At 42.6% G+C, this 15,489-nt stretch overlaps 1 protein-coding gene across 7 annotated transcripts in view; it reads right to left on the bottom strand.

Moving 5' to 3' along the window:
- Positions 1 to 1,144: 1,144 nt before the first annotated feature.
- The window catches only part of utrn (utrophin), a 185,651-nt gene continuing 171,306 nt past the window's right edge, over positions 1,145 to 15,489 (bottom strand). For 6 of the 7 annotated variants that reach the window (XM_037085455.1, XM_037085454.1, XM_037085457.1 and 3 more), the window contains 6 exons: positions 12,473 to 12,634; positions 10,491 to 10,728; positions 6,438 to 6,513; positions 6,084 to 6,167; positions 3,980 to 4,005; positions 1,145 to 2,529 (listed from right to left, as the gene is read on the bottom strand). In XM_037085455.1, coding sequence (XP_036941350.1) covers positions 2,521 to 2,529; positions 3,980 to 4,005; positions 6,084 to 6,167; positions 6,438 to 6,513; positions 10,491 to 10,728; positions 12,473 to 12,634 — 595 coding nt within the window. In that variant the 3' untranslated portion in view covers positions 1,145 to 2,520. The remainder of the gene's footprint in view (positions 2,530 to 3,979; positions 4,006 to 6,083; positions 6,168 to 6,437; positions 6,514 to 10,490; positions 10,729 to 12,472; positions 12,635 to 15,489) is intronic. The other variant, XM_037085459.1, reaches the window with a different exon arrangement.

Here is a 15,489-nt window from a genome sequence, read left to right as displayed (position 1 = left end):
ACCCGATCTGCCTTCACGGGCACCCTAATTGTCCTATTAATATTAAAAACAATACCAGTATAATGCTTTTCTGTGATGGGATCCAGTAAAGGAATAACTACCAGCCGCTCCCTTGTGCATGCTGGTTTGTTAACTTCTTCCCTAACAAACAAGCTGATTTCCTGCAGAGCATTACAGAAGCGGGGAGTGGTGGACTAATTAAAGCACCTCAGGGAGCCCAGAGGATGTGAGCACGCTGTCTATAAGGAGTCGGAATATGTACGGTAAGCCCAGATCCAATTAGGGTGCACTACCACTTGGCTGCTGTTGCATTATTGAAGCGTGTTATGGAACGGCTGGACCATAGATGATAGGGAGCGCTATTAAGTCAAAAACTTGTCCGGCACGGGGAAAGCTACCACTGTAATTTGTGTCCAATTTGCGCAGGCGTCACAACAGAAAAATGATGAGCGATGGCTGATATGTGAGAAATCACTTGTCTGACTATGAGTACGCTTCTTTTAACATTTTGTGATGAATAGAGAATACAAGAAAGAGCGCTGCAAGGTTGGGAAGGGGGAAGCAAAGAGGCCGTCCGAGTTTGGTGTGGTCTAATAACTGCAGCATTAAGAGCACACATCATTTCCTGTTGGGACATAATTTAACCTGACAGGCGGCTGAAAATGAGCCGATTTTTAAACCACGAGCCGACTCGTGCGGTCAGACTTGATTTATAACCGGCGGCGGCAGGGCCGAGCGAGCCCTCCACCAAGGTAAATATCTTTAAATCGAACATCACACAATCTTTAAGGAATAATCAGCGCGTGGAGCCAAGAGTGAGTAATGGTGCTCAGATGAGGAGTGAAAGGCGGAGAGGCTAATTGCCTTTCATCATTCATTTGGAGTCCTTGGTTACCGCTCAGCATGCTCACCACAAATATGTGATAATGATACAAGCTCTGACTGCATGATCAGCTCCTTTGATAAATAACAACACTACAGCGCTGGCTGTGATGAGTTTGTGTAAAAGCAGGTCAAATGCTGCATTCGAACAAACCTTAAGCGGTGGGATGAATTCATGACTCATCTGTATCACCTTTGAACATTTACGCCCGCAAACAAACCGTCACCGGGATGTGAAATAACTGCAGGGAGGATGCACACCTGTAGTAAAAATTTTTATTTAGAATAAAACAACGTAGCCATATTACACGTAGTGTGGTCAATCTATTTTACATACCTCAGGAGAAGCGACACAGTTCTGCCATGGTACGGTTCATCATGATTGGAATCATTAAAATCATCACCAACATCATCATTAGTCTACAGTCAGAGGAGGTTATAGTAGTGTTGTTCAGTCTCACAAGTTTTACAGGATAGCATATAGCACGACAACACAATGCAGTGAGGGACCAGTGCTAGAAGGCCAGTGGAAAAACCAACAACAGATAAAGTAACACTCGCTTCAGCAGGCCACAGACCCATCGTGGTACAGTAATAATTCTTTTTTTTTTAACTTGGTATCTCCTCGTTGCAGTGTACACCAATACAGTAAGCTGAAGCTTAGAATGCTAAACCAGGCTGTTCTTGTTCTGTAAATGATCACTACTGTTTTTAAACAAGTTTACAAACCACAAAGCAAAACTGTGTCTATGAGTCTGAGGTAGCAAGGCAATCATGGCTTTCCTCTGATTTCTGAACATATATCTTTAAAAAAAAACAACTATTCTACATAATGATGGCGGGCCTCTTACAAACCCAAATTCAGAACCACTTTCGATTTGAATCATTCATGTTCCCTAAATGTCTCTCTTTATACACAATCCCACTTTAAATCTGATCTCTGTCTTCCACACATGGAATGACAAACTGTATAGGCACAGAAGGGGTAAAGTTTATATTAACAAACCTCAGTCTGGCGCAAAGTGCGCCGACACATCAATGCTTTAAAGGGGAACTTGACATCGAGCGTGCTACAAGATCGATCTTCAAAACAAAACAGACGCTTTGTGAAGTGACAGTCTGCGTCTTCAGACTGATCCTTTCAGCCACTGGATGTGATTACTCAGGAACTGTGCGTGCTCCTAAACGTAGAACAACGGAAAAAAAATATCTGTGGCTCTTCCACTGACAAACAACTACAACTGGGGGCTGGAGGGGAACGAAGCAGTGGAATGACAAAATAATGTAACAGTTGAAGTCCCAGTGAAGGCAAAACTGAACAAGAACACGAACACAAAAATCTCAAACCTCCCTCTGAACAACAGAAAACAAAAAGCATATTTTACTATACAAAGCCCCGTGTCCGGACACTCCTCTGCATATCTAAACAAATCACTGACAAATGTTGAACCAAGTTCAGGTACAATCTACAGTTCATAAAATATACAGTTTGCATAGTACAAGACAAGGTGGTAAAAGTAGTTAAGTTGTCTGGTCCTGTGCGTCTTTGGGATTTCGGGTCGGGGAGATTGTTGGGGAATGGTCCGGTCTCTTCTCACCGCAGAAAACACGCGCCGTCCTCTGTGGCCACCGCTGTCCTCACAACACCTGCAAGACACAGAGCGCCAACATGAAATTGGCGTTGGATCGGACAACAAAAATGACCCTTTAAAGCACAGAATTGAAGGATAAGTTCACACAAATATGAAAATTCTGCTCAACGTCAGTCTGATGTGAAGTCAGGTGAAGTTTCAACATCCACCACACATTTCTTGGACTTCACAGCAAAACAGCGTTCTCTTAAAAAGCTTAAGTAGAACTTGTTAAGAAATGTAAATAAATTGGTTTTCTAGAGACTTGGATTACTTCAGACAAGATGTATGGAGCAATTTAACATTTTATTCTGTCCCCATCTATTTCAATTGTGAAGGAGAATGCTGCAACTTGGCTTTTAAAGTGAAGCTCTATTTTTTTTTGTGGCCTTTGAAACTTCACCTGACCGAGCTTTAATTCTGGGGGTGAAATTATTCTTTAAGGTGGAGCCACTGTAAGTGAGCACTCTCCGTGCGGCAGGTACAGTAAAGCCACCTCATTGCTCTTCATCAAGACATCACCGGGTGGAAATATCTGAAATTCGAGCGAGGTAATCGGGTTTGAGAGCTGGTAAATGGACTGCGGTCCCTCAAGCCAGTTACAGTCCATTAGGAGCTCGGTGTGGAGGAAAGGGAGGAGGTCGGTGTGGATGACTCAGGGGAGGTTTTACAAAGCACGGCCGTCTCCTTAGAAAATGGAATTAGGCGCTCAAACCTTTTCAGCCATGCCTTCACGTGAAAAACCAGCAGAAAGTGTCTGAAATGGTGTTTGCCAAGTGAGATGACAGAAATAGATTTGAGCAAAAGGAGATGGAGGAGATTCTTTTTAGAGAGTAATGATGAACTTGATTGAACTTAAATGAAATCTAGAGGTTTGAAATCCCAAAAGTGATACGTTGATGTGCAATCGATGATTAAAGAGGAAGGCAGAAATCAAATGGGACGTTGTGTTTCTAATTTTTAATGCCAACGCATATAAGCAGCATAACTGGTGTGTGAAGGCATCAGCTGCGTGTGAAAAACAAGCCAAGCCATTTAAAAAGACAGAGACAGAACAGGGGGAGAGACGAGAGCTGAAGGGCATCGGAGTGGGGTAAAAAATTGCAGCAGGCAGAGGTCAGAGCGGCAACAGCTTTCACAGCACCTCCGTCCCAGAACGCACCTTGGCCTCAGACCGCGGGAACAAGATGAGCAGCTAATGGCGCTCCCCAGACATCCATTAGCCGTCTCTTTCTCACGGGCCACCAAATGTGGAGAGGCTGAGGCAGGTGAAGGCTACACCGAGGACTGTAATTACCTCTTTTGCTCTGCTCAAACTTCTCTCACCCTTGCCAGTTACCAAAATAGTGACCCGGAAAAACACATAGAAGAAAAAAAAAAAAAAAAGCAGAGAGGAAGAAAAACAGGCTCTGCGGATACACAAGACTGTTTTATAGAAGTAGAAGTGTGGAAGAACCTCGCCTTACCTGTGGCCTTGAGGAGAGGCTCGAGGCTGCGGGAGACAAAGCAAAGAGACAGAACAGTAGTTTAACACTTGAGCTCCCCAGTTCATTTTCTGTTTTCATAAGCCTACACTAAACTATCAGCCTCTGGATCCCCTCCCACGTATTCATGCACACGCTCGGCTCCGTGCTGTTCAGTCCCGGTGCCTCGGAGCTGCGCACTCACCAAATGCTAATAACGCTGGAGCGTCTGCCAGATTAGAATGGATTTTTAACTAAAGCCCTCACAGGAGTTCTGAGTCTAAAAAATTCGAATGCAATTTGAAGTCGGTGAGCTCTGACTCGCTACTCGAAACATTTATATTTATTTTTCTATTTGATTAATATCCCCAGAGGTGGATAGACTTTCAAAATCAGCTACAAAAGTGTAATGAGGGTCTAACGTTTATTTTCCTGATCTTATCAAACACCAAATCTAAATGATAATCAAAACAAACCCAAAGGCTGTATTTAAAAAAAAAAAAATGCAACTGAGAAAGCACTTCATCTGAATCAAAAACCCAAAGTCTCAATCCAGAGGAGACTGTACGTGCTTTCTGAGTGCACCGTTCTTCATTGTAATACAATAGAAAACCCTTTGAATTCATGACTTGCGACAAGTGCACGGCTGCGCGAGCTGCAGTCGTTTATACGCGACACCTCGCTGCGCCCACACACAAACAAACAAAAGCCAAACGACAGTTTGAGGTACAAATGACAAAGACCGATGCAGAGCAGGAGTGTGTGAGGTCGTGAAAGAGAGAAAGATGAAGGCAGAGGGATCGACAAGAAGCAGCTGGAGGAGGTAAAGGAGACGATTTGAAAGTGGATGAGGAGTCAGCTTGAAACTGTAGATGACACTGAACGCACCAGGAAAGCACCACAGTTTCTCCCCCGCCTCGGTTTTTTTCTACATCATTCACTGTTGCTACGTGATACAGCCTCAGCGTGATGGCCCTCGTAGGAGGCCGTGGATTTAAACGACACGAGAAAAACTGAAGTACAAGTTAAAGGCGTAGTAATAGTAGGAACACCTGTAAACTCATCAATCTTGATCAGATCGGGGATTCTGAAGAGCACTTTTCAAGATCTCCCGTCATACATCCACAAAATTTAGTAGATGCAAGACGCAACTTGAATGTGTGACCGATTTAATGAGCCTCGTCACGAGGTGTGTAACCGTCAAGACAATCTAAAAGTTCTCCATGCCTCCTGGTGTAAGATGAATAGCTTACACCAAGAAAATGTTAATTAACAAATAAAAACAGCTGACTGACATGCAGTGTTGCTTTCTACAGTAGATGTGGTGCTGGCACGGTTCACTTGACACAGTATTTATGTTGTGGATGTCATGCATATGTATGTCTCTAACTCGATCGTTCAGCGTTATAGTGCATTATGCTCTAGTTTCAAATGTATCAAAGTTAGAAACTCCAGCATCAGGACAGAACTGTTACACTGAGTATTTTCGGGCTGTCGACTCTGCAGGAGTTAAGGCGATGCCCTTTTAATGCGCCGCTGTGCAATTTCTTCCCGCCATATTTATCTACTCCGACCTCATTCTGATCCACACATTTTGAATAACTGTCTCTTCATCCGAGCCCTTATTTCACACCACTGTTCAATGTAAAGTGGCGCCCTCGTTGCAACTTTAAACAGCCAGTTGTTAATCGTCTTTGAGTGTTTCACCTTTTAGTTTATGAGGACTTGCTACTTTTCTTTGTCACACTGTGTATGATTGCAAACTTTTTGGGTTTTGGTCCATTGGTTGAAAGGCAATGTTGAATTTCAGGAAAACTGTTTGAGAAATATTGGGAACCTTCCATTATCTTTTACTTTTAATAGACCAAATGATTCATCGAGAAAAAAATACCTGCAGAGGAGGGTGCAAACTTGCCCAATTCACACATTTTGAGCACCACGCATGAATTTTTCCTGTTAGGTGGATGAAGTATGAACAGTTAAACGGAGTGACATGCACAATTTTTTTTCTGCTGACCGGCGTCCTTGTGGCGAAACACAAATCTGCCTTTGGAGACTGGGAAGACACAGTGGGAGAGAGGAGGAGGAGGAGGAGGAGGAAACTTACGACTGCATGCAGGAAAGGAGTTGTTAATCTGCTCCATTACATCTGCCAGGTCAGAGCTGCTGTTGTGGGAGTCCAGCAGCTCATCTGAACGAACACACACACGCACACACAGGTTGAATTTCAGAGAACACAGATACACTTTGATATGGCACCACAGAGAGCAACAAGTCTCCATTTGCAGAGAAACAGTGTGAGATTTCCTCTGTGTCGTGAGCAATGTTCAAACTCCAACACCTGCTGAATGCAGCGAAAAGCAGCTTCTGCCCCACTTACTGAAACCCAAGGACCGTGCACCAAGACCACCGAGAGTGTTCGTGTCGAGTATGCAAGTCTTATTGTGCTCGAGTGTCTCACCTGAGTTTTCAGTAAGTGGCCCTCGATCTGGCACGGTGGGAGAGGACACTCCATTTACCCTCGAGTCCACCTCCGGCTGAGGGAGAGAGAGAGAGAGAGACAGAGACAGAGACAGAGACAGAGACAGAGAGAGAGAGAGAGACAGAGAGAGAGAGACAGAGAGAGAGAGAGAGAGAAGAAAGCAAAAAAAAAGTAAACTCCATTATTATAACATAATTATTCCGCTTGGCATACGCTTGACAACTTCATAATTAGCCGTGCTTCACAGCGGCAGGCGGCGACAAGGGAATACCAGAGGGCGGCACGACGAGGCCGTTGTTATGTGCGCAGAGACGTCTCTCGCAGACGCTCGCCGCCAGTGTCCCGACTCGAGTTTGACATGCCACGGCATCAATCACATTCAAAGACCTCAAAAGACATTTGCATAGTTAGTTTTCTGACTAACTGTTGCATGGAGAGAGTGCAACAGTAGAAATTCTATGACTGCAACACAAAAGATTGACATTAAAGCTATGAAAGGCTGCCAAAACATACAGAGGATTTTTCCTGTGTTCGTAAACATACTCAACACATAAAGGCAGGAGACGTGCATTTGTCTCGGCTTCCTATCCACTGAGCTGAGGTGTTGTGACAGACATTTAATGCAGCCGCCGCAGGTGCCAGAGGAGCAGACAGTGAATGCAGATGACCTACATTAATCCAGCAATGTTTACATCCTCTACGTTTTTGACAGGGACCCGCCTGTAACAGATTGCCAAACTGTTGTTTCGGGTTTGTACTGCTATCGGCTGTTTGTCGGCACGACGACTCGGCCGCCAGGATACATTTTTGTGCCCCGAGACGTCTGAAATCTGCAGATAGTGATAATCTGTAATTTCATTTTTTATTACCGAAATAAATAAAAAATAAATAAAAAGCACAGGTGTTCAGTTCACAGGTTGATAAGAGGAGACGGTTGTCAAAGCAATAAAAAAAAAAGATGGACAGAAAAAATCTTTAAGAATAAAACGAATATTAAGAAACAATATAGTTTCTTAATAAATCAATTACAGTTGAAACTGCTGAAAACATGCTCCTGCACACACGGCCCCAACATTTGATGTCAGGCCCCAATTACAGCATCCCACTTTCCCTTTAGCTTCTCAGCGGCGAGAAATCAAATCAATGTTTCCTCCCCCGTCACCCCTCTTCTTCTCCCTCTATTTCATCTCCCCGTGCCCCCCAGCGCCAGTAAAGGCTAACATGTTGGAAATGTCTCTGGAGCACAGCCAGTGTCTCGAGGCTTGTCTGAGAATAGCTAGGGTCAGGGCTTTGGTCAGCCTGCAGGAGTGTGGATTTAATGTGTGCCATCAAGCTAGCTGGGTTTATTATTCTGCAGCTTGGCAGCGGCGCTGACGCTTGATGGAAAGACATGTTGACATAACGTCAGGACTCCGGGGACTTAAATGTCAGAAAACAGACGTTGTTATTTAGCATAGGGATGGCTGTGTGTACGCAGGTAGTTGTGCATGCGATTAGGTCAGCGCTTTTTTTGTCTCTCAGAATTGGCATCAATCAGTTCACAAAAAAAAAAAAAAAAAAAAAAGAAACACACACACACACACACACACACACACACACACACACACACACACAGGAGGGGAACAGTGCTGAGACACAGCGGGAGAAATTTGACAGTTTATGATAAACAACTCGAGCTTTGCTTGGAGTTAACGCCTACATTACATCTGACAAATTGTTACAGCCCTGGGATTTGTGTTTACAGCAGTAGTGTTGCACCCTGAAACTGCTGGGGTGCATCAAATCGCTTTTAATTGGGCAACACTTTATACATTAAGGTACACATACTCACCATTTCCTTGTTGCTCAGTAGCATACATATTAGTAGTGTATTGGCTCTTTATTAGTCATTATATGGCACTAAATAAAGGTGCAATATGTAAGAATTGGCCACCTGCTAAATTCATATCACCTGAGTTACTGCTGACTGTTAAATGGCGCAGGAGTGTTGCTAGCTGATTAGCATACTAACTTCAGTAGAGATTTCGACATAAATGCTTACATATTGCACCTTTAATACCTTGCATATGCATGAGCTTATTCTACAAGTTCCCGGCCATTAACTTAAAGAGCTTTTCTCTCAATAACCTCCTGATGACAGCGTAATTACAGCAAGTAAGGGGGCTGCTGTAAATGGATTACGATCTTAATATGTTGCACTGGCATTATGCGGTGGTACAACCGCATGAATGGTCATTCTCCCTTAACAACATTCAAGAAAGATGGTCAATCCTTGTGTAACAAAACTACAGATGTTAATAGTGGCCATATGACTTTGCCCTCCTTAATGCGGGTTCCCCTCCTAAATTGAGATTTGGCTCATAACGTATTCACTAGTAGTTTTGATTTGAGTAACAGGATAAGGAATTAATAAGTGCTTTATAATGACTAATAAAGAGCCAACATGCTACTGATATGCATCCTAATACGGACCTGTTAATGGTGACTCTGTGGAAAGCTGCACTATTCATTTTTAATGTTAGTCTTTTTATTTGACAGTTACAGCTTCCATTTGCCTTTTAAATTAGATTAGCTGTAACAATAACACAGTGCTTTAATTTAAAGCTGCATGAGGACTTTTAATTTATAAGACTGAAGATTTTTTTTACATAGCATTCTGTATACCAGTCAGCTTGTTAACTACTTCATCTCACCATCTCAAAGTGGGGACAAATCTCAAATATGATGAAGCATGGGCACACACAAAACTTTATGTCTGTCGGAATCTTAATCTTCATCCATTAAAAATCTGCCGAGTCACGTCAGCTGCCTTCCCTCGGCCGTATTTGTTGTGAGTTATTACAGTGCTTCCAGCTCCGCGGCTTCCAGAGAGCCAATACCTGCCTGCGTGTTTGCTCAGTCTTGATTTGTCGGGGATTGCTGTTTGTTTGGCTTGAGGGTTTTGTGCTTTTCTCACTTGGCACAAACAATCCAACCTTGGTGAGCAATTAGGCCAGGCATAAACAAATCTGGAAGTTATTGATAGAGGGACTGGAGACGAACGCTGGACTCCTGGATGGAATGGTAATGATGCGATTAGGATGTAATCTGAGCATTGATGAGCAGGTTTTGTTTCTCAAAAAGGCACAAAAAGAAAAAAGCGAGGATAAAAAAAAAAAACCGAATGATTTCGCATGTTTACATCCAGACACTGTTGATGTCTATGTGGGGCGGTTAATAGACACACAAGTACATATTTATGTTGATGATTTATTTGAATGACTTTGGGTGACTCTTTAATTTAATGAAAGCATTCTGTATGAGCGTCGCACTTTTTAAATTACTTTTCTTGTTTTTTTTGTTTTTACGAGTTGCGCTGAAACAGCCTGGCCAGCTGTTGTATGTGAGCCGGTCCGTGAACTGTGATTATTGCCCTGCTGCTATCAAAAAAACAAGCCTAATGAGCTAAAAGAAAAGACAAGTCATGAGGAGAAATAAACTTCAAGTCACGGTTGTTTATGTGCTGTGCTAAAAAGGTTGTGAAAATCAGAATTCCTCTGGATTCAGTTTATTAAGTGGTCATATTAGGAAGCAAACGCCAACTCATCAGTGCTGCTATATTGATGTCTATTGGGATTAAAGCTGTTGTCTTATGTTACTTTTAAAGCTCACATAACAACTGCTCTTTGTTAAGCTTCCTGTAATTGTGATGAAGCTACTTGAGGTTTGAAGTCTTTTTCCATTAGCAGACAACTCTGAACATCTATGTTCTTTTCTGTCTGCTGCGCCCCAAAAACTACAGCCATTCTTTCTGCAAATGGCCTCTTCAAAGCGACATAATGAATCTATTTCAAACAAGTCCATTTTGCAGTTGGCAGAGAAAAAGAGGTTCACAACAACGAAGAGACAAAAAAAAAAAAGCTGACTTTTTGTTCTGAGAGATGACTGTTTTTGTACGAGCCTATGAATATATATCTCCGTCTCCGCTCAGACGTAACCCGTAGATTCCTGGGATAAAGAGAGCCCAACAAATAGGTGTAGGTGATGTGTCACCTGGTGCAGTAGTTGTCGGAGGCGGTGGAGCTGAGACTCCAGCTGTTTGTTGTGTTCCTCTAAGATGTGCATGCGGGCCTCTAGCCGGCCCTTGTGCTGCCGAAGTAGCTTGGCCTCGGCTAAGAGATCGGCTTCATCGGGGTGCCCGAAAGAACCCTCCGACTCCCAGGGGCCTCCAGCAGGGGCCCCTCGCTGGCCATGCTGCTCCCTTAGCTGCTCGTACTCCCTCTGCAGGGTCCTGGGAAAACATGGGGGAGAATTCAGATCAAAATCAGCAAAACAGAGGCAAAGAGTGTGTACTCTTCCCTAAGTGGGTGTTCCAAGGTTGTAAATAGCGTCTTTTAAAATGAATTTGGGGTCTAGTGGGGTTTCCAGACACTTGGATTACGGTGGGTCAGATGTTTGGAGCCATTTATTTATTTATTTATTTTATTCAATTGTTTTATACAATGTTTTAAAACAAGTCCCTGTCTACTTCAGCTGTGTAAGAACATGCTGCAATGTTGTTTTGCTGTGAAGCTACACAAATGTTTTGTGAACAACTATTCTATGGTAAACTGTTTCTTGAAGTAAAGTATAAATAAGAGTAAATGTACTCAAGTTACTTTTCAACAGTGGTAACATCTATCTATACCCCACATCATTAGTCATTTTGTTTGCTGTTATGTGCAGTCATGCATGTGTGTACAGGCAGGTGACAAATTAAGATTCCTCCATTCAGGGAAACTAGGGGCCACTGTATGGTTGGGAAAATGATGTGGATAATTTGCTACGGTCTTAACTGTCACCAGCTCTTAACCCAACTGAACACTTCTGGCAGAATACAGTAATCATAAAACTGAATGAAGAAGGACATCTATCCTTTGAGAAGAATGGTGTTTATCTATTTATCTTATCTATCTCCTGTAGAGTTACGGAGAGTCTCAAGGTCAGGGTAGAAGTTATTTGCGACGTACTTGTATATTTCTACTTACATTATTTAGAAGCAAATGCTTCTTTTTTTGTATGTACAATATAGAATAGAATAGAATAACTTTATTGACCCCCCCCCAAAAAAATGTGTGTGTGTGTGTGTGCGTGTATTCATTTTCTGAACATTATCTATATTTGAGTACACACAGCTAACCCCCTTATATAATTTTCTACTTAGCATGACTATTTAGTGGTCCTTCTAATGTGTTTTTGGAATTACTTTATATTATTGTAGCCATGCGTAACCAGTCATTTGAGAGCTGGTGTACCCCTCTGAGCCTTGTATAAATAGATCAGAGGCCTTCAACTACTAATCCTAAGGAGGTGTGTTTCTGTTATATAATTACCGCAAACAAATATGGTCCAATATGATTGTTATTATCTCAGAAGGGCTCAAACAGAGCATTCAAAAGCTACTTCTTAACCCCCACAGCGGGGTGCCACGGAAAAATACCACAGTTATGTTTACCCCTGCTTTCTCTCAGTCAAATCCTATTTGAGGTGGTTAGACAAACATAAAGGCTACCCCCCACACCACCACCACCGCCGCCACCACCACTGCCACCAAATCTCTCACCTCACTCCCTCCTCACCCCCTCTCTCTATCGGTGCAGAACCATAAGCTGCCGTGCTTTACTTAAGTTGGCATTTATGAGCCTGGCAGTAAAGCTCTCTCTCTCTCTCCACCTCACTCTCCTGCAGTGCCAGCGTGTAATCAGTGTTAAATCACTCCAGTCGGGCTTCTGGCTGTGCAAAAGTACCTATACAACAATAGATCGTACAGTGACTCTGTTTCTAAGCCATCTCCATTTACTAATCAAACCGGGGAAGGGCTTGGCGTGTGAGACAGACTCGGGGGTGGTCTGGGAAGCATGTGCACACACTGATGTGTGGCAATGAGCGTGTGAACTCAAATGACACCAAGCAGCTGTGAGGTTATACTAAGAAAAGACGAAGGTACGCAGACACATTTGATTTTGACTGAGATAATGCCTTTTCTGATGCCTTACCTCTGCTCCTCCTCCAGACGAGCTATGATCCGCTCCAGCTCACCTCGTTCCTCCCTCTCCACGGCCTGCAGGATCTGGGCAGGACTCTGGGGCTGACTGCAGGGGGAGCCCTCCCCCCCCAGCGTCTGACAGTACTGCAGGATCAGGGCATGCTCGTCGTCCCTGTGTGTGAGAGTGCAGAGTCGTTTGATGAGAGAGGAGCCCGAACGTTTTGTTCCTGGTAGTCGGTTCAACTCGCCTTCTGTTCAGATTAGCGGAGGGGGGGGGGCTTTGTTCAGCGTTTGAATGATTTTCAACACAAAGAATGTTTTGAAGAATTATGGTAATTGGAAAATCATTACATTTGGAAATAACTGTGAAAGGATGCTTGGAAAATTGTCATTTAACACAGTAATGCTCTGAAAATGGAGGGAGCAGTGACTACTGAACCTGTGACATCGAACAAAGAAAATATTTTAGGGAGCAAACTGCGCAAAAGAAAGAATGTTTGTTATGGCTTCAATTTATGCCTGATTATGCTGACTAGAAACTACATAACTGCCTAGGAAACCAGGATCTACAGTAAAAAAAAAAATTGAAAAAGCATAATGTATAAAAACAGTATCTATACAATGTGTTCTCTCACAATTGTTGATTATCTTAAGGATAAAGTCTTCGGTCCGTCTTCAACTATTAACAGTATACTGAAAATCAATGTAACAATCTTTGATTTAGTGCATTTAAATTTGATTCAAAGCTTAAATACCATAAGTATTCCACTTACTGTTTCTCTGAGTTACCGTTTGCAAGAGGTTAGCTGGGAGTTTGGTTACTGTAATTAGTTCTGTGTCATAACAAAGTGAATTACCAAACACTGTTTAATCAAAATGTATATTTCTCGGTTACAGATTACAGCGAGGGGAAAATGCTGTGAGCACATTTGCTTTCAGTTCAGTTTTAACCGTGGCTATAAGCCTCGCTAGCTGTCACTTGATTTATTTCTCATGCTTTAGCAGTAGCCGATCAGTTTGTCTATTTGTCTTTGGCTTTACAGGGGTAGGGTAGATCTGTTCATTTAAACAGAGCTGGAGATGAAGTGCGAGGTTGGCACAGTGTCATGAAACCGCTGAAATTCCTGAACTGATGTAACTACAGCCTTTCATTTCCTTTTTTTTGTGAACCAATGTCAGTGGACAGCAAAGGCCAGAAAAACAAATAAAAAAGTGCAGTTTCCAAGCACCACATCTAAACAAAGATTGCAGTAGCTGCCATGATATATAAGATCTTCAGCTATTGTAGGTCTGCTGCGCTGTAAGCCCCACAATCCCTGGTGGAACACAGATGTGTCAGTCTCTACTATCTGATAACTGGAATAAGGGGGAGCTGTGAGGAGATGGAGGGAGCAGAGAAGGGAAGGAGCCTGACACACTGATGGAAAGATATGGAGGGAGGGAAGGAGAAATGGCTGCTGCTTGTCTGCCGTTGTGTATCCGTATGTGTGTGTGTATGTGTCCATCTCTTTATGTGCTATCTGAGAGATCTGAAAGGTGGTGACGGGTCTTGCCAAAGCCCAGCTGTCACCTTCCTTCTGAAACACAACCTGAGCCGTGAAGACTTAAACCTGACAACCACACGTAACAAAAAAGAAAAAAGAAAGAAAGAAAGAAAGAAAGAAAGAAAGAAAGAAAGAAAGAAAGAAAGAAAGAAAGAAAGAATATGATGGCACACTGTTATTTAAAAGTCCTTTCCATTGCTAAAGTGACTGTCATTTCCAGAGCCAGTTTGACAGCTTGAAATGGAGTTTGGCTGAGAAAGTTAAGTGGCATGGTAGCTCCATGTGTGGCTTTTTTACTATGATTTTTTCCCCCCAGCCTGTCGAAATATCCAGCAGTGCTGAGGCTGTCATTCTTTGACATTAATATCCTGTTGTTATGAAACCTTAAGAAAAACACATATACAGAGAATATTTGGATTATAACAACACAAATGGATACATGGTATGGATATAAAAGTATCCATATTATTGCCCAATCTTTCTATTCAGTTTACATTTAACTCACAATAGCAATTGCTGAGATCTGGGAACATGTGTTACATGGTTACAGTCCAACTGAGAGAGAAACACAGGCACCCAGGCAATCAAATCAGTTGTGAACAAACACAAACTCGATCTGGAAAACTGTGGAGGACATTTAAGACAAACAGTTTCTTCAATTTTACTCATCAGTTTAATTTTCGCTGCCAAGTAAGTTTAACTAAACTGGAACCATGTTTAACACCATTCTGATCACCTGATTGCTTGTGTTTCTTGGATTTCTCTCTAGCAGCATCACTGCCTTCCCAGATCATAGCAATTCACTTAGCGAGCGCAATAGTATTCCAACCGATAGAAAAGGTGACCAAAAGTGAAAAATATTCCAAAAAGTATAAAGTCCCTCCATTTATAGCATCATCATCTATCTAAAAAGGGGTGTTGATCATTAAATAAATCACAAGGCAGGTAATTTAGTCTAGGTAGGTGTGACACACACTTTTTATTTATGTCTTACACAGCATGCCAACCTTTTTTTGGACTCAGGTTTGTTATGGCAACAACAGAGCAACAGAATACTTTACTGACCTCTATGAGCTGAAAACGGTGCAATGCTTTAAGCCACACCTCTATCAGCGATACCCAGGCAGGTACTTTTGGCACCTCTTAAAGAATGCGGTGACTTGCTATTAACCTGATTCACATGCTCTTATCAGGGCCAGACCATAACTGAGTGCATAATTCCTGGCTGTAATGAGTAAGTTAATCAAATAGGCTCCGGAGAGCACGCTGACAAACCAAAAACCCCTCAGTTTTATACAACGTACCCTTGAATTTCCCCACAGGAGTCGTTCAATGACAAGTCAGAAAATATTCAGAATGCCATTCTCACCACATGCATTATAAGAGAGATTGCGAATAGGAAGCCTTTTTCTTTCTCCGAGATGACATGAATTATACTTTTTCGTGACCGAGGGCCGGGTGAGCGCAAGTTAATGAAAGGTAC

Source organism: Acanthopagrus latus, chromosome 22, assembly GCF_904848185.1.
Source record: "Acanthopagrus latus isolate v.2019 chromosome 22, fAcaLat1.1, whole genome shotgun sequence".
Taxonomy (NCBI): domain Eukaryota; kingdom Metazoa; phylum Chordata; class Actinopteri; order Spariformes; family Sparidae; genus Acanthopagrus; species Acanthopagrus latus.
The sequence above is the reverse complement of the archived record's forward strand: the minus strand, read 5'-3'. Positions and strand labels throughout refer to the sequence as shown.